Source organism: Carassius auratus, chromosome 26 (assembly GCF_003368295.1).
Source record: "Carassius auratus strain Wakin chromosome 26, ASM336829v1, whole genome shotgun sequence".
NCBI lineage: Eukaryota > Metazoa > Chordata > Actinopteri > Cypriniformes > Cyprinidae > Carassius > Carassius auratus.
Genome location: NC_039268.1, coordinates 20204719 through 20224185, shown reverse-complemented (window position 1 = coordinate 20224185; position 19467 = coordinate 20204719). Strand labels below are relative to the sequence as shown.

Below are 19467 nucleotides of genomic sequence, written 5' to 3'. Positions count from 1 at the left end.
ACAAACTAAAATATTTTTTATTTATTTGACAACAAAATGTTTTCATCCTAAACTTGGTTTTAATCCTGCTTGATCTTAGAGTTCAGGGTGACCGGTGTGGAGGTCAAAGCAGATTTTGGATGACTAGTTTGATTGACAGGTGCAAGGACAAAACAACCAGATGATCCACGTCTGACTGTTTTCTGTTCTGGATACAGAACAAGGTCAAAGGTCAGAGATTTCCGCTTAATAAGACTTAAAAACTACACCCACGGCAGACAGAAAACTTTTACACAGAAAACACTTTATGAAGTTTGCCAGCTAAAATCATCGTCGATTCACAAACAATGAAATGTTGTGGCACTGATACGCAAAATGTCAAATTAGCTGTTGATGCAACAGAAAAAAAACTAAACATCTTCTGAAAGAAAATATTGAAAGGAATTGAAGATTATACTGAGAATTTCTTTCCAGACCAGACTGACTGTTTATAGTTTCAAAATATTGAAACCATTTCTCGATGCTCAGAGAGGATACTAGTTATTAGAAGTATGGTTTCAATAAATAGTAGAGAACTGGCTTTTAAAGGACTTGAACAAACACTGAGTCACTAACTCGAGTTACAGCTGCAGACTTCCACAGCTCACTCTGGTGCAATGCTTTCTCTCTCCACTGGGTGGCGCGTTGGTACGGAAGCCTGGGAGGCCATGCATTCGTTTTTCTAAATTTTCTTGCGAGCTCAGCATAAAACTTTATTCTCAAATTTCTCATTTTGGCATAAAAAATTTACATGCATAATGTATATATATAATATTACATTCTATATTATCAACAAATACTCATGCAGGCAATGAGACAGCAGAAAATGATCAAAGGGCTCAGTGAAATGCATTCATGTACAGAGAGCTCATTATTCACCTGATCTGGAGCCAAAAGCTCTTATTCAATTAGGTCTCAGTTGAAACCTGGCACAATCTCTGGGATGAGGATGTGAAGAGGAGGCACTTGAGTTTGCCAAATGCTATAAAACTCACTAAAGTGAAGAAGCCAATAACCCAATGGCTCAGCTCAGCCTGGAGGAAAACCAACGGAAAGAAAGGTCACATTACCAAAAAATACTCAACGTGTGATGGTGGTGTTTGATCATGAATGTCTTTAACAACAAAAACAAAAAATCCTTACAGATAAACCTTAAAGGTTAGTAATTAATTATTAATCGAAGCGACAGATGGCGCTGTTTCCTTGCGGTTAAATAAAGTGCGTTTCCATTTCTCGCCACTAGATGTCGCTGAAACGCTGTGTACTCAGACTGCGATCTCGAGGACAAAATGATGCTGCTCCTTCCACTGAAATCCTCCATTCATCAGTTTACTGAAGAATAACTGCATTGTGTTTCTTCAGTCCATGACTGGCTCTGAATTAAAGGCTTATGTAACCAACAAATAGCTTTTGGTTTTACTTCAGAAATGTACTTCTTATAGTCTGGGCAGGGCACCTGGATAAACAAGCACTGAAATGACAGTACATCTCAGAGCCAGGATTACAACTCTGTGTTTTTAGTTATTATTGGAGATGGAACACTTGTCTGTTTGTGTGTCAGCATGTTCAGCCATCTGCTGTTTTATTATTTCTGTTGTACAGGAGCTCTATCTGTTCGGCTCAAATGAGCTAAATAATCAGAGCAGTATTTCCAGCGTGTGTCAGGTGACTGTAGATTAGCTCAATCACTGCTAGAATGTCAGATTACACACTTTGTTCTTCTGACCGCTGATTTTAATAGCCAGACAATCGGCTCCTTGTGCTGTTGATAAAGAGTATTCATGTGCGTAAATGAATGTTCGAATTATGGACTACATTCAGAGCATAATATATAAAAAAAAGAAGAAATAAACATGAATAATAACAGCTTTTGTAACAAAATGACTGTATAGAGGAGATTGCAGTTGATGCCTAAAAGCAGAAAATAGAAAATTTTTTTTTTTTTCAATGACCTTTTAACACTTTGAAATTATACACGAAATAATAATAATGATATATTCTAAAGTTTTTGTGTGCATGTGTGTGTGTGTGTGTGTATTTAGTAAAATTTTATATATTATTACAATTTTAATTAGCTGTTTTCTATGTGAATATCTATTAAACTGTAATTTATTTTTGTGATGCACAGCTGTATTTTCAGCATCATTACTCCATTCTTCAGTGTCACATGGTCTTCAGAAATCATTATAATATCATGATACATTTTATTTTTTAGGATTCTTTAATGAATAGAAAGTTCAAATACAGATGAAACAATTTGTATAATGTTATAAATGTCTTTACTGTCACTTTTAATCAATATAATGCTGCTGAATGGAAGTATTAATTAAACAGCAGAGCATCGATATATCTTATTTTCATTTATATAGAGTTGGTCAAGAAAAATCTTGAAAAACTGAATGGAAAATGTAATAAACTATTGCTGGTGGAAAAAGCTGTGACGGTTCTTCCATATTTTTCTTGCTCCATGGAAAGAAGCAGCAGCATACGGGTTTGAAACAACATGAGGGTGAGTAAATGAATGACAGAATCGTCATTTTTTTAAGTGTTAAAAAAGAAAAGGAGACCGTCTGTAATGTAATCACGTCTCCTGACTCATGTTCCCGTCAGATAGATGTACATCACAGCTTCTCCTGCTGCTCACGTGGGAACCGGAGTTTGCACCGGCTCAGTGCTGCTGGATTGTGTAACACTCGGAATGTTTCGGAATCTCTAAGAATGATTCCATTGTTCACAGCCGTGTGAGACGGAGTCAGAGGTCAGAGGTCAACCACAGTGGCACGTGCACACAGAGAGAGAAGTGAGGACGAGTGCTACGGACACAAGAGCAAAGAGATAAAGCTAAAGCCAATGTCAACAGCTATTAAACTAGTGATGTATCGCTCATTTTAAGGAACAATGATTTTACTTTAAGTGATGTGTTATAATCATGTGCTGATGATTTAACAGTAAAGTAATTGTTTCCAAGGTTATAGAGCTGTGTTTATTTGCGATTCCTCTTCAGCTAGACCGAGTTTTCAGGACGGTGTGAATTATGACACATTTCACACTCCATCCTGAAGATCCACGAACCCTCAGCTGTTACACAACTACTAAAAATGAACTCAAAACGAAGATGAAAAGCATTCATTCTCACAGGAGAAAATTACTAGTGAGATTGCTTTAAAGGAATAGTTGAGCATTTGAGCACTGCATCAGTGTCTCATCAATGGATGCTCTGTAGTGAATGGGTGCCGTCAGAATGAGAGTCCAGACAGCTGATAAAAACATCACAATAATCCACAGCACTCCAGTCCATCAGTTCATGTCTTATGAAGCGCTGTGTTTATCAGCTGTTTGGACTCTCATTCTGACGGCACCCATTCACTGCAGAGCATCTATTGCTGTGCAAGTTATACAATGGTACATCTAAAGAAAAAACTAAATATTTTAGGTGATCTATTGCTTTAAAATCGCAATTGTTTCTTCTAGACAGCAGAATAAAGAGAATGACGTAAGCATAATAAAGTAAACATAAATAAAGAGTCTTTCCCACAAGGAATTTTAAGAGAAACATCTCAGACACTGTTGATACTTCAGTGGGACATATGAGCTATAAAAAATGCAATAACATTTTCCATGACTTGAATTAACTTTTTCCATGTACTGTACACTTGTGATGTAACTGCTTTAAAATGCTGACAGAGTCGTTCACAATCAGTCCATAACATCATTCACATCAGCTAAAGAGACGCTTATGCTGTTTGTTAGTAAAGTGTGCAAGATAAAAATGGAGTCAGGATTTTCGATGGTTTCCATGAATCAGGGCCAGTGTGATTTACATTAGATGACGACGGCCTGAAAGCCAGACCTTGACATGTCAGGCCTTATTCTAAGCTTTTAATCTTCTGAGCTGAGCTTTACTGTTTCAGAACCAAATAAAACTATCATAAAAGTTCATTCAGAAGTTAGTGGAATAGAAAGCTGCAATGCATGTATTTCCTAGAAAGTAATTGTTCTTTTGTAACACATACACTGCATGTGTAGGAAGCCATACTTTATATTTAAGACTGCTTAATGCTGTCTTAATGTCTTATAAGCCAAATCTGAAGTAAGTAGGTCTTTAAACACGTGTTCACAAGTAAACACAACACGGATATGTGCCTGATTCCCCATGTTATTTAAATATTATTCATATACTATTATAGTATTTATTTGTATATTCTAGTCTAATGAGTAAGTTTTGTTTTGTAATTTTCTTTTAGTTCTTGTTTTCTTGTTTCTATTTACAATGGATACATTTTTATCATAGTTGTCATTTAATTTAAACTTCAACTTGTTCATAAAAACATGCCAGAAGAACACGTCTTATTGGGGCGACTGTGGCTCTGTTAGCTCCTGACTGATGATCCAATGGGACTGTTTCTGCTTTTATTGGCTCGTACATCACAGCTAGCGTGCACTACACTTCTGCCTGAAACGGCCCCCCGTGGAGGGCAGATCTCGCTGCACCGGTCCATCCACGAACACTAACGCCGTGAGGAGGGGGCTGTCAGATATATGACTTAATCTGCAATCAGCAGGACTTCTCTGCACTGCTAGATTGACTCTTTCTGGACCCTGAAAAGCTTTTAGTAAAATATGTGGGATGATGCATTACGATGCAGTGTAGTATGTTTATTGACTTAATAAACAGAAGGGAAATATGTTTTTAAGTTGTTTTTTACGTGCATTTGGATGCATGTGCAACATTTCATTATCCGTATGCTAGGTGGTTTATTCCTGTCTTCTGGTGAAATGTGCACCTGTGGGATTTTTGGTGTTTGGTGATCGCAGCATCAACAGCACTAGTGATGATTGATTAAATGCCGTGAAATAATAGACAATTAAATTTGGTAGTTTTGATGCAGCACACAGAGACACACCTTTCTAAAGCTCATCAAGTTAAAAGAAGACTACTGAGACTTTTGTTTGTTCAGCTTATGCTCATCTGGTGGTTTTCTAGCAGGTTTTAACTAGTAAAGTGAGTCGGTCAGCATGATTTTTGTGAAGCTGGTTGACCAAAGTAGATTTGCTGTTTAAGCTAATTAAGCAGCCTAAAGGGAGCAAACCAGGAGAGCAACATCTACAACAAACACGGGTCGCTTTGCAGGACTGTTCGGCTCTTTCACTAAATTATTTAAGAAACTTTTAATTTCATAAACGCGGCTTATGAAATCTGAAAAAAAAAAAAAAAAAAAAAACAGAAGAAACAGCTGGAAAAATAAACTCTGAAGGAGTGGGTGTTGTGAGAACCCGAGCAGAGGCCCAAACTAATAAAGAAACACAAACTGAAAAACCCACAGAGGATATGGGAGATCAAAAGTGGAAAATGTATATTACCACTCCACAGGGAGGAAATACAGATACTGAAAAGACAGAAGAGAAACGAATCTACTGATCTACAACAAGAGATTTCAAAGCTCCTCTACAGAAGCACAGCTGTGATCACTGAATACTCATGTGTTTTGTAAAATGAATTAAAAACAAGTCATCTCTAAAATTTAGAAGAAAAAAATAAGTTGGGGAAACAACATACAAAAAAAAAAAGAAAAAAAAACATTACTAAAAGTAATATGAGTGTAATTAAAGCAATACAAAAACATTTATATTCAACGTGCTTTACTTTGGCATATTAAAAGAAAAGAGGGGAACAATCTAAAAGTCAACTTGAAAATTATTTTATTTTATTTCTTTAGTTTTTAATGAGTATTTTAAAGAGTGTTAAAAAATGAGTCAGCTAAATGTTATGTAAAGTAAATGTAAAAATAGATATAAAAACTTCCTGCAGCTAGCCTGAGCTTTTCATTAACACCATGTTTCATTAATTTTTTATTCAAAGCAGCTCTTCACATGCATTCTCTAAATTAGTAAATTCTCCATTAAACAACTGCGAAAATAATGCTTGTTTTCAAACAGGTTTCTCCAACACTTTAATTTTCCAGTGGCTGGACAAACTCCGCCTCCAAAACCCATGCGATTGGTTGGATTGTGTAACTACAGAAAGACTGCAAATGACTTTACTGTTGTTTAAAGGATGGATGATTCAAACACAAAATAGCTGATAAAGGAATAGTTCCCCCAAAATTTTTGGGTAGCCATTGACTGCCATCATATTTAGAAAGTCAATGGCTGCCGTCAACTGTTTGGTTACCTTCATTCTTTAAAGTAACTTCTCTTGTGTTCAGCAGAAGATAGAAACATACAGGTTTGGAAAGACATGAGGATGAGTATACAATGAGTAAATTTTCATCTTCGGGTGAACAATTCTTTTAAGAAGGCTTTTCTTTAATCTGAATGGACCATAAATTTTAAAACATTGCAATGTTCTATTATTGTATGTTTCTCTCATTCTCACACAGACCTGTTTGCCGACACGTCCGCTGTCCTCTTATAATTCATGGCCTGCTGTTTCTGTGTCCGTGCTGGATGGGAACATCGATTGCATTGACCACACAATCACCTTTCATTTCCGAGGGACTGAGTGATTGAAGGTGGTGTTGCGGTATAAACAAGTGAGCTCATCTCCCGGCAAACAGAATCATGTGATAATATTTCCATTAATTTATGAAGGATATTTCTGAACGTCCAGTTTTTTTTATATTTTGTAACATTTTTCATGTTAACGGAACATTCTAACATTCCATTTAATAAACATTATGGAAATGTTACTTTTGATCTGAAAATGATGTAACAATTAGCAACATTCAAAAAATGTTTTTGTCAATAAAACGTTACATTAGCAACACTGTAAAAAATGACAGTGAATTTAACGGTAAAAGACTGAAAAAACTTGACATTCACAGAATTCCCAGAATTCCCTGTGGTACATTTTTTAAAGTAACTATGTTTCTTATTAGTTTTGAATATTAGGGTTGTGTGTTACACCTAATGTTGTTAAATGAATGTTTATTGCATATTTCAGTTTATTGTGTCACTATGATGGTGATTAGTGTTTGTGTGAATGGCACCGTGCACTTTCTATATATGTTATTATTTAGAAACTGTTTGAGATGGGCTTTGTTTCATCATGTGACTTTCTCATCACATTTTGTGATTATCAGTGTATTCAAAGGTACAAAACAGATTTCAGTACTTCAATAAGTTGGTATATTAACATTATATCAGTTAATTAAATTACGGTATATATACTGTAAATTTAAGTTAAAATCATAAAACTTTAAACGTTGCTACCATATTTTTACAGTAAAATTCGGGCAATATATATCGATATATCGTTTTTTTTTACCATAATTAAAATTTTTTTTACAGTGAATGTTAAAATTATTAAAGACCAGATAACTTTGAACAGATGTTCTATTAACATTATTGGAAGACAATACTGAGAACATTTCCTGTTCCTGTTAGATAGACTGTTGATCCAGATGAGTAAAAAAAAAACATATTTTATTATAGAGAAATCAATGACACTTCTTAAAAATCTCATCTGTTCCTCCTAATCCCCCTTGAGATCAAATGGAGCATAAATTGAGAATATAGCGAGCTTTCTCCTGCTTCAATCTGATCTCAAACATTTCTCACCCAAAGACCAAAAGGGCTTAGGAGGAACAACTCAGACACAGTTGATACTTAAATAAACCCTAAATGAGAACTCCGGAGTCATGAATGAACAACCTGAGCGAGAAACTCCTCCTCGGGAGCATCTTGCAGTCATTAATCCACTCCACACTATTGTACCTGGCAGTGTGGCAGGTTTCCGGCTTGTCTCTCTGGGATCCGTCTGTTTTCTGCCTCCAGGCAGAGATGAAAGAGACATTCGACTGCATAAGGAAAGATGTTTATTTGTTTAGTTGCACATATGATGTACTATTATAGGCGGTGGAGAGATATGCTCCATGTATTTCACTGAAAAACTGATTACGGTGGTACTGCAGCAGCTGCTCTTGCACATGGATTGCATCATGATCATTTCAAACGTCTCATTTTTATATTTCCAAAATGACTAGTGATTTTCCAGGATGCACATTATAGGATCTGAAAGATGCTTTAGTCAAGACGGAAACACATTTGTGCGTAATATAGCAATGTGTAAGAGAGGTGGTGCCTTACAATGCCAGCATCTATTTTATAAATATAAACATATTAACACATGCTTACCCTGGCAGTCATTTCTATAAATGTCATGTGGGATTGTGGGAGGAGAAACGAGCTTGTGGATGGAGACCAGCTGCTGTGCGGCATTGTATCATGAGAAACTGTAAACCACATGTTATTGTTAATGACGTCCATCAAGGATAATAATAATATGAACAGGAAAAGAACCGCTTCCCAGCAACAAATGTGATTAAACTGAATTCAAGGGAGTGTGACACCAGCTCCACCACAGAAATGAGGAGTTTCAGGCTAGCTCAGCAAATAGCTCTAGTGCAATATTCACATTGTCTGTAAGCATGAATATCTCAAAATGCAATAAATAACCAACCTTTAATGGGGTTCTGTTGTTCTTCTTCTTGGTGGAAACACCACCAAAACATTGACTTCACCTTTAAGGGATGAATTTTCTTGAGCGTTCACTATTATAAAGAATTTTAGACCAAGGCGTTTTTGTACTAAAAATCACAAGATACACAGTTTTTCATGGCGTGATTTTATTTTTATTATTTTTTATTTTTTTCAAGAATTATTAATTGGCATCACTGTTTCTCTTTAGTATGGAAGCCCATTTCTGCCACTGAATAAAACTTTTTAAAAAGGTTATTGCAAAATGTCAAAAAAAAAAAAAAAAAAAAAAACTAATAATAATATTAGAGGAATAAAAAAGAAAAAACGGTAGAAAGGTAATTGCAACTTTTTTCATGGAATTATGAGTTTATATCACAGAATTTGCACTTTACATTTTAATTTTTTATTCTGTTCTTAAAAAAAAAGAAGTATGAGATACAAACTCAGAACTTTCTTCCACAGGATTCTAAAAAATAAAAAAAGGCAATTGTGGCTTTAATACCAATTCATCCTTTTTTTCTCACAATTACATATTAAAATCTCACAATTCCAACTTTTATTCTCAGTAAGTAATTGTGCACTTATATAATTTAGTATTATGAGTTTATATCTTGCATTTTATATCTTATATTTTCTCTGAATAGCCAAAATGATATTATATAACTTTGAATTGCTTACATGCAATAATTGTTATTCTGCAGAAACAGGCTTTCAAAGTTTTAGTACCAGAGATTTTATCTTTTGGAAAACCCTTTTTAAATTGCTAGACACGCTATAAATATGTCTCCATTACTCAGTAGCGGGTGGGCTTTTATTTGCATATCTGCAAGAGTCATCTGTCATACACAAGCAGAACAACAGGCCGATATGTATAATATATGGGTTAATATAATGACAGTGCTGACTACAGATCACAACACTGTCATAATGTTGACACAACATTTTCATGCCAGCAGCAGCATTTCAGTAGTGCAGGGATATAGTGTTTATGGAGGAAGGGACGTTCACGAAACTAAAGAGTATTATCCTAGATTGTTCCATTTCCAGCTGGAACACGTGACGGCTCGCAGCACATGCACAACAGGCGGCCAACACGAATCACGATAGTATGAGTAACGATCCAACTTAATAAACCAACTGATGATAAACAACAATATTTATAGAAAAGCATTTAAATTCACAGCTGGTGAATTACAAAATGATGTCTGTCTAATCACACACAACAAACAGGATTTAATAGAACTCAACAAAATCCCAAATGCTAGATGATCAAATTAACCGGTGCTATTCATTCACGCTTCTTTGTCCGTCTATTCTATTCCCAAGGCAATAATCACATAATGCTGAGAAAGAACTCAGCATAGCTTTTCGGATTTCACAGTATGCAAATTATTTCTATTCTTCTGCACACTGCTGTATTAGGGATCGAGTAATATCCCTGTTAATTCAAGGATTTTATTAAACATCACTGCACATCCATTTCTCAAAGGCATTGACAGACGTTGCAAGCACCTCAGTCCAGTATCTACAAGCCGTTGTTGTGGCATGATGGATTTGTGGGCGGGTGTTGACAGGAATGGTCCGGTGCACGCTGGTACCCTCCGTCCAGCTCCTGCCGGGATGCCAGGCTTAATGCCAGTGACTCACACACAGCCACAGGGCAGGAAACACAAAATCAGAGCGCATATGCTCTGCTCTGGCAAATCTGGGGTTTAGAGGACTATTAGGATGCAATAAAGCTGTGGCTTTTGGTGCTGATGTACTTTTTCGTCTGGTTAGCTTGAATGGAATTGTGATGCATTGAAATAAACATAATCAGTGGTGCTTATACTTAAAATGTTAAATTAATACTTTTACTGATTTTTTTTATGAAAGAGTTCTTAAAAACAAAATTGACCAGCTTCCGCAAAAAAACACAAAGCAGGGGTTTTCAAACAACAAATATTTCTTGGGCAGCAAATCAGCATATTAGAATGATTTTTGAAGTATCAGTGAAGACTGGGGTAATGATGCTGAAAATTCCGCTTTGATTACAGAAATAAATGACATTTTAAAATACATTCACATGTTGTTTTAAATAATTATAATATTTCACAATTTTACTGTATTTTTGATTTGACTGTTTTTACTGTATATTTATTCTGCAAATAAATGCAGCATTGGTCAGCAGAAGAGACTTATTTTAAAACGCTTAAATGCATTCTTTGTTCCAAACCTTTATGTGTTTCTTTGAGCTGTTGAGCACGTGAGAAGATATTATGAAGGATGACAGTAACCAAACAGCTGACGGTAGCCATTAACTTCCATCAAGTCAATGGTCATCAGCTGTTGTTTGGCTACCAACATTACATTTTATTTTGTGCTCAACAGAACAAACTCATACAGGTTTGGAACAAGTGGACAGGGAGTAAATGTTGACAGAATTTTTATTTTTGGGTGAACTATTTATTTAACAGCCCCATACTTTAAAATGGCTTAATGAAGAGACACACAGAAGCACATGTGTACGTGTGTGTGTGTTTGTATTGTGTGTGGTCTCATGTGGGATGTTCATTCAATTCTGATCATACCCGACCTACAGAGCAGAAGCCCTACAAGCTTCCCCGGGGGGGGAGATCGGTCTAAAAATAGCCGCTCTCAGGAATGTGAAAATGTTTCTCCACTCTAGACTCCTGGTTTGGCCAAGATATTCCCAACACCTTGTCATATGTTCGGCTGCAGATGGTGTGAGGGATAATTACTGAATACTAACTGAAGGGGTGACTCTCAAAGACACGATCAAAGGCGACGGACGTGAGCTAAGAAAAAAAGCAAGCAGAACAGTAAATCTTCAAAGCCGGAATATATCAGAGAATGCATTAAAAATTGTATTACATATATATACTTACAAGTAGATAACGATGTGTTTGCTGCTTGCTAATGCATCACATTTGTATTTGAATATCTTGGGTTATTAACATTATGTATCAAACTCATAACTCACATGATATTGTTTGTTCTACAAACATGACTGATTCCTAGCCTAGCAATCACCCAGCAATGCTCAACTGCCTAGCAACATCCTGTCAATCACTCAAAACATAACAACCTAGCGTTAACCCTACAATGCCCTACAATTTTTGGAAATCATCCAAAAATTTGTAACCACCTACCACATCTTAAAAAAAATCACCCATAGTATCACCATAATAGCAACACCCTTGCAACCAGCCAAAAAAATAAAAAAATAAAAATGCCCAACAACTTAAATCATCCAAAGCAGCATAACAACCACCTAGAAACACCCTAGAAACCACCAAGTATTGCCCAACTACCAAAACATCCAAAACATCATAACAACCAGTTAGAAATGGCATACGATCGTTTAGAACATCCCATCTTTCTCCTGTTGTCTTCTCACAGATCCCCCCAGTGCAATCATACACTACATAAAGGCTTGATGTGACTGTATTGCCCTCTATTCTAACCTAATGTTGCTGAAGCTCCACACAAGTAACCCAGTTTGTCAGAGCTGAAATGTGGCATCTGGTGGGTATCTCGAGCTCTTAGCATCTGCCTTCTGTTTGTCTGTGAGAAATGAAGAAATAAAAAATCACAGCGTATAGCCGCTCGTCTGCCATTATCAGCCAATATTCACATGCAGCCATCCTTCACTGTCTGCCTTTAATTGTGTGCGTGCGTTTCAAGTGTTTGTGTGCGGTGTGTTGGGAAGAGCTCTGGTTGTTGTCTCTTCACATGCATGCGGCTCATAGATCAGGAAGGCTGGGGGTATTTTAATAAAATATCAGTGCCACACATTGCCTTATGTATTATTCATGTGCACTGATACTCTGCACTGCAGAATTGTCCCTTAAGCTTTGACAACGACAGAAACAGAGAAGAAAATGAATCGCTCCTGTATTCAAATAGTGTGCATTTGCATGGTAAATTATTCTCATGTCAACTCTTGATCAATTAACAGAGCCCACATGTCATTTCACATTGATTTGCTTTAGATTTATGAATCTGGGGACTGTGTGAAAACCAGTCACCAGGTGTTTCAGAATGAAGCAATAATTAAAAAGACAGACAATCATCACAGAGCTTGTGGTTTACATTTTGCTCTTGAGACACAACTTACTGGGAAGATCTGTTGAGTTTACATTTTTTAGTGGTGTTTTCACACTAAAAGCAGTCAGAGGAAAAAGTTATAGCTGTGAGGTTGATCTTTCATAAGGCTTAATTTATTTATATTCATTTATAAATTATGCCTCGGATGGTTCTCCTAAAATACGTTTTCTGTGAAAACACACAAATCAGATGTTTTCAACTTCAACCTTTTCATAGCTCACCAAATATTGCAGAGAAAGTGCAATGCAGCAATGATTTGTTTTCTGGTTCTCTGGGTTTATTGCTCACCGGCTCACATACTCACCTTTATTTCAAAGGGTCATGAGTTTAAAACTAGCCTGAAGCAAAGAGTGAAGACTGTCAGACCAAGAAGAGCAATCCTGGCTTAAATAACATCCTGAGCAGCCAACTTTTATCACTGAAGAAAAATAGTTTTTGGTGATGAACATGTTTAAGCCTTGGAAAAACCAAGTGAGTTTGTAATCTCAGTATAGGCTTGAACAGTTAGAAAGCAGATCATACCTACAAACTCCAGAGCAATTATTTTTTAAAATTCTGTCCTGGAATAAAATATTTTGGGATCAGTACTTTAAATGGTTTGGAAAATTTGTGATGTTTTATCACAGAAGTGAACAATTTTATTTGAATGTGTGAAACTTTTGATTCATTAGCAGCTATAGTTAAATAGTTAGAAGAATAACAAAGTGCAGGTGCAGCAGAACTATTTTCACTACAAATCAGCGTGTTATGATAATGAGTTAAAATAACATGAACACTTACCAGTTTGCAATATCGAGCAGCATAATGGACTGTTTCTGAACAGGTAAAATATTCTAAGACAAATTTCCGGAAGTTACAAACTGCAGAAAAAACACCAGTGTTCATGGTAACACACTACACTGTAAATGACCATAAAAACTCAAATAATGCAGGCTTTTGACAAACCGAAATGTTTTATAAGATTATGAATCTCACATTTCAGCCTAATAAATGATTGTGTAGGTTACATACAGCTTGACGGAAGACGGGCTGAATGAAAATGCTAATTGACTCTCCTCCAGTAGGTGGCGCTTATGGAAAACCAAAAAAAAAAAAAAAAAAAAAAAAAAAAACAGTGGTTTCCTCGTAAACAAAACATTCATTATTCAATAATTGCACTGATCACCTATATTTACATTCATGTTGAATTTCGGTTGAAAGGCAACAAGTTTGCAGTTATGAGGAAAGCCAATCTCAAAAAGGCACTGTGACCTGCTCTGTCAAGAAAAATAATGATCCAAGATGGAAAATGAGGTATTTTGTATTAAAAGCGTAAAAGTAAGCCTACTTGAAATAAATAACAGTCCAATGTTCATCATGAGCTTCCAGGCCCTCAGATTCCAGCTGTGCCTCACTGCCCCCAGCAGTTGCTGGAAGTGGTCCTTAAATCACATTTCATTTTCAATTGCGGAAAGAAAACTGATTCCAAGAGAGTCTTAAGAGGGTTCTCAGAAATTGCACTTGGCCAAATTACAAAGACTGAGCCATCATGCTTTTGATTTGCCTCAGCGTGGTCCTGTAGCAAGGAGAAATTAGCAAAGTAGATCTGCTTGTGAAATAGTTATTCAAACACCTTGTTAAAGAAAACTTCTGTGGATTTGCTGGTAGTGTTTTTGTCTGCTGAATTTCATAAAAACATGTCCAGGTCATATTGTACCCCCCAGACCCCATCCCCACCCCAATATATATATATATATATATCATGTTTAAGGCTTTGTAAAATATCAGTATTATTTTGTGCATTATTAAAACAATGCTGATGCTGGCAGAAGAAAGGAAGTGCACATTGGAAATTCAAATGGGATGTGTGGGCTTGGTAATTAGTACTGGAGCAAGACCGCTCTAATTAAATCAAGCCTCTTTCCTCCTCAATGACAGGAAGAGGCCAGTGCTGCAGCTCATCTCTGCTTTGTAGATAGTAGTTGTACCTTGAATATTTTGGACTTGCATTATAATCTTATTAGCCATCTGAATCACATCATTGACATCTCCTGTCGCCAAGCACAAGAGATGGTTTGTGGAAGTCTGATGGATATTGATTAAACGCCTCTTTTCCGACACATGTGGCTTTTTTGGGACAGATGACTGACCGTTTCAATTGAGGCTTTGCTCAGTCCTGGCTCAAAATGGCACGGTTGGTCTTGAGGAGTATGATGAAGTACTGCAGCCGAATACTTTGGATGAAATATGACTTTATCAAAGAGAAACACTTTCATAGATCTTCTTTAAGCCCTGTTGCAACTGAGACTCATTTCCTAGAGGATTCACATTGAGGAGCGAGTCTGATCAATAGCAAGTTCACTTGAAAACAGCACGGCCCTGTAATCATCATTGGGATCTATGGTGCGGGAATTTAAATTGCTGCTTTTTAGAGTCGCTGCTGATGTCGTTGTTCCAGATGCACATGTTGGAGGAAAAATCCCAGATCCCTGTTGAAAGAAGCCAGTGTAGCACAGAGACTTGAGACTTGTTTCTATGTTAATTCGCCACTCTTATGAAGTTCGTTTCAGATATTCATAGCCTATATCTGGTTTTGTGCTCTCATATCTATTCAAATTAGCTGTTGTTTACTGACTCTTTAAGGGGATATGCATGATTTAGTCATTTTAAATATGCCATAAACCAAACCCAATCCTAGACTCTGACACGCTCCATTAGGACTCTTAACAGAAGTGAGTGGGGAATGTGCATTAGCAAATTGACTATGCACGAGACTCCAGGGCTATTCGCGATGGCCTATACATACACACACACACACATACACACACTCACAATTTCTCAATGAAATGGCTAATGCAATGCTCCCAAGACACACGGTAAAAAGTCTGCTTTATTGGTTTCATCATAACAGTCTTCATTCCCATACAATCACATTTAGGTTCTGCATATGCAATATGTTTTAATAAAGCTAAAATGATCAACAAGTGAATTTCAGTAGATTTTCGCATCCAGAATGGTTCAGAATTGATTTGCACATGCATGTCTGTCTATAGGGTGCATCAAACACTAAAGCTGGTGTCTCTGTTGCTTTGAAGAGAGTTTATTTGCAGTCTCTACTAAATGGTTTCACTCCCTAACAGACCAAACACATATTGGAGAACAAGCTAACTTTAAGATGCATAGCCATGTGAAAGTCATGCAAAAATCATGCAGCAACACAACATGAACAAACGTGGTTTGTACAAACTGAACAAAAATTCTCCCACTCCAGGAAATGGGATTTACTTCTCACTTTTTGTGTCGAGTCATTTGCTGCAAATCTCCACTAACCTCGCCCTTACCGCTCACTCAAAAACCCTAGTGTATACTTTGCTATTATTCTGCCATTGACTGAATGGAAAAATGGGAATAATTCATTAAAAGAAAGCACAACTTGGAAACACGCAAAAAATTGTGGTGCTTTGAAACTGTTTATATTGACTTAAATTTACTTTGTATTATTAAAATAGAATGAGTAAATTTGTCCAATATGTGGGTGTAAAGACCTACAGTTGTACTTTTCTATTTTATTTTTATTTATTTTTTTCAAAATATATTGAGGATGATATTACAGTACATACTGAAAATAAAGGAAGGTGTATGTTATGAAAATTATGCACAATGCATCTTATTAATCAAAACGGATTAATATTTTAGTTGTATTTATTTATTTTTCAAAATAGTCATGAGAATGAGTAAAGAGGTTTCAATTTAATGAATATGATCTATCATAAAATCAGGACTTCCTTAATGCAAAGCATAATTTCTTTTGATTTCGGGCTAAAAGACCCAGATATTTTCATGCACTTCATCATTTTGGAAGTTGATGAACAACTTTGACTTGAATCAGAGAGAAAGGCAGAGTTAATAATATAAAAACTGTCCTTGTGCCTCAACTCAGACTCTGTATGTTACATAATAGTTGGAAAAGTTGAATGAAAAGGCAAACAGCTTGTTATAACCTTGCGTGTCTCAGGAAAAAGCAGTCTGAACTATTCTCATTGGGCGAAACGGATACTTCAAAACACGGAGAACACAATACCACTGAGTTTAATGACACAGCTTGCTTAATTAAAAAACTAATAATAACTAATAAAAGAATGGAATGGCATCCTATGACCCCAAATAAAACAGATGAAAGAGAAATGCAGTTTCAACAGCCTCGCTTGAAAGATAGAAAATAGCTGTCACTAGTAGTGTATGATCACTCAACGGAAAAACACAGAAATAGATTCAGGCTCATGCAGGCTTGAACAACACAGTCTCTCTTCAGTCTCAACCCCACCCAACTATATTCTCCCAGCATGGCCCCCAGCCAAATTTCCCTGGGAAAAAGATACGCACCTCAGGGAGCTCGGGATGTTAACCCGGGCCATCACCCAAAGGTAAAGCTCACAGAGTCAAAACCAGAGAGGGAAGAAGGGAAGGTGATGCAAGATTTGAAAGACTCAGGATACTTGCTCCAAATTATTTAAGGAAGAAGTGTTTAAAACTATTTTTGCTCAAAAAATGTAAGATAACCTAAACCGATAATCGGTTTGACTGGTATTTACTTATCTACTTAAATAGTCAATTGTAGGTCAATAAACAACATAATTCCATGCATCTCCAAAGAATAACTCGAGAACATCCTTACCACACCATGCATTCATCAGAAAACAACGCAGTCAAGTATTACACTAACATAAATGACTCAACTATACGTGATACATCTTGACTATTAATCCTGCATTAAATTTATGCAAGACTATTTTATATTGCTAAAATGTAATTATGACAAGATCTAATTATGATATTTACAATACATGTTTTTTATTGAAGTGCATTATTGGATCCATTTAGATGTTGCATCACATGCAAACACCACTTCTACATATCGGCTATCTGGCTTTTTGGTTTTAGTCATTGCGATCAGTCATTAATAAAAAGAAGTAAAAATACTGAATTGGTGGATCTCTAAAGACATGATCCCATTCCCTGCCCTCCCTGATGATTCTGACTCACAATACTTTGACTGAAATCATGTTGGACGTGTTTTTATGCCAGCTCTCACTAGTGTGGGTGGAGAGAAGTGGATCTGCAGGCATGAGACCTGGATTACACTTTCCAAACCCACTTAAAATGCACCCACTCTCATTGAGAAGGATATTGCACTGTAAGATGATGCAGAATTTTTGTTATGTTTCAGTAGCTGAGGCTGTTGAAACGGACCGGAGGTTGGCAACAACTTTTCTTTACCGCCATTCTTAACACTTGTGCACAGATTTACACAGTTTCCCTTAAAAGTAATAGAATACTTATAATGTACCATGGTAACCACAACATAATTTTTCACCAGAAATCAGCTACTATGGTTAATGTTATTATTGGCTATTCTGAAATTTATTACATTGCTTTAAATGGATATTCCATAATTTTTTTTGCTTATAAAAGAAATGACAATAAAAAGCAACAACAAAGACATTTTGGTACATACTATGGTTACCATGGTACATTTTTATAAGGTTTAGAAAAAGGTAAAGCACCAGACAAACAGGGGCATTCTAGGGCATGCACTCAAGCAACAAGCACTTTCCAAATGAAAAAACAAACAGACTTATGAATAAATGAAAAGTAAGGAATGACACAAATGTGGGACCTGACTGCAAGTTTATTTTTATTACACTTTTAAAAACATGTATAAAATTGGTCCGGCTTCAGAAACAAGGCACGCTCTGTCTTGGTTCATGATCTCATTGTTTGTATCAAGCATTCCCTATATAAAAACATCGAAATTTAGGTTAAACTTCAGAACAGCGAGACAACCATGCAAATAAACTTGTGATGCAGACTGGATGCTTTAATAGTAGGTCTCCCTCTCCACCCAACCTATGACAAAAAAATAAAATTCAATTAGCTCAGCAGGAGGTTTGTATACATTGTACATGATCTGTATGCTCGGTTCTTAAAAAGCCGTCAACTTAAAAAAAAAAACAATGAAAAAAAAAAAAAAAAATTCGGCAGCATTTAAATTCAAACATTGGCTACTATCACATTCTTCATTGCAATGCATTATGGGATTGCTTCTCAATGTGGACAAAAAATAAATAAATAAATAAATAAATAAATATCCATCCAAGATGGCAGATACACTTAAAAGAAATCTTAAAATTACTAAACCCTTTTAAAAAAAATGTAAAAATACTAACTACATAATGAGTCATTCTAAATATAATTTTATCAACTATTTTAGTCGATATTTATATCCACAGTTTTGTATCACCGTGTTACCCGTGTCGTCAAGTCAGATCACTATATGTTTGCAACACAATATTTACCAAATTGTGCGAATAAAATTGACCTCCGCTGCTATGAGGGATAGTGCACTTAAATATTCTCTTACCTCCTGGGCTGCGTCGAATGATAAGTTTTCGGATTTCATCATAAATAAAGATGAGGAGTGAGTAGGGGAAGGCGCAGAACCACCAGTTTGGTCTGGAAAAGAAATGGTTCCAAAATTAAAAATCACACCAGTTCTAGACCGCTCTTATATGCATTACATTAGCAATCAATTTTCCCCAACGAACCCTCCTAACAAAATTAATTTCCCCTAAAAATTAATTAAATAATAAGCAAAATCACATTCCCCTTTCATTCCATAAAGAGTAAAGCCTTACTTCAGTGGGTACATTCTGAGGGCAACATCCATGCCTGGGCAGTAGGACAGGAAAGCTGCAAGTGCGGTTTCTTCAAATAGTCCAAAGATGAGAATCTTATTCCTGTAAAGAACAGCAAACATGTAAGACTTCATATTCCTCTTTTGAGCCATTTAGGTCTTGAAGATATATTGGCAGTTTTACT

At 36.2% G+C, this 19467-nt stretch overlaps 1 protein-coding gene across 3 annotated transcripts in view; it reads right to left on the bottom strand.

Moving 5' to 3' along the window:
* The window catches only part of LOC113044615 (sodium/potassium-transporting ATPase subunit alpha-1), a 73671-nt gene that overhangs the window by 30347 nt on the left and 23857 nt on the right, over positions 1-19467 (bottom strand). Inside the window, exons 20-22 of one of the 3 annotated variants that reach the window (XM_026204743.1) lie at positions 19284-19385; positions 19010-19101; positions 18259-18495 (exon numbers count right to left, since the gene is read on the bottom strand). The exons of the other annotated variants lie outside the window; for them this stretch is intronic. Of the exons in view, the coding sequence (XP_026060528.1) occupies positions 18467-18495; positions 19010-19101; positions 19284-19385 (223 nt within the window). The 3' untranslated portion in view covers positions 18259-18466. Of the gene's footprint in view, positions 1-18258; positions 18496-19009; positions 19102-19283; positions 19386-19467 lie in introns of those variants that run through there. 3 annotated transcript variants of the gene reach the window in all.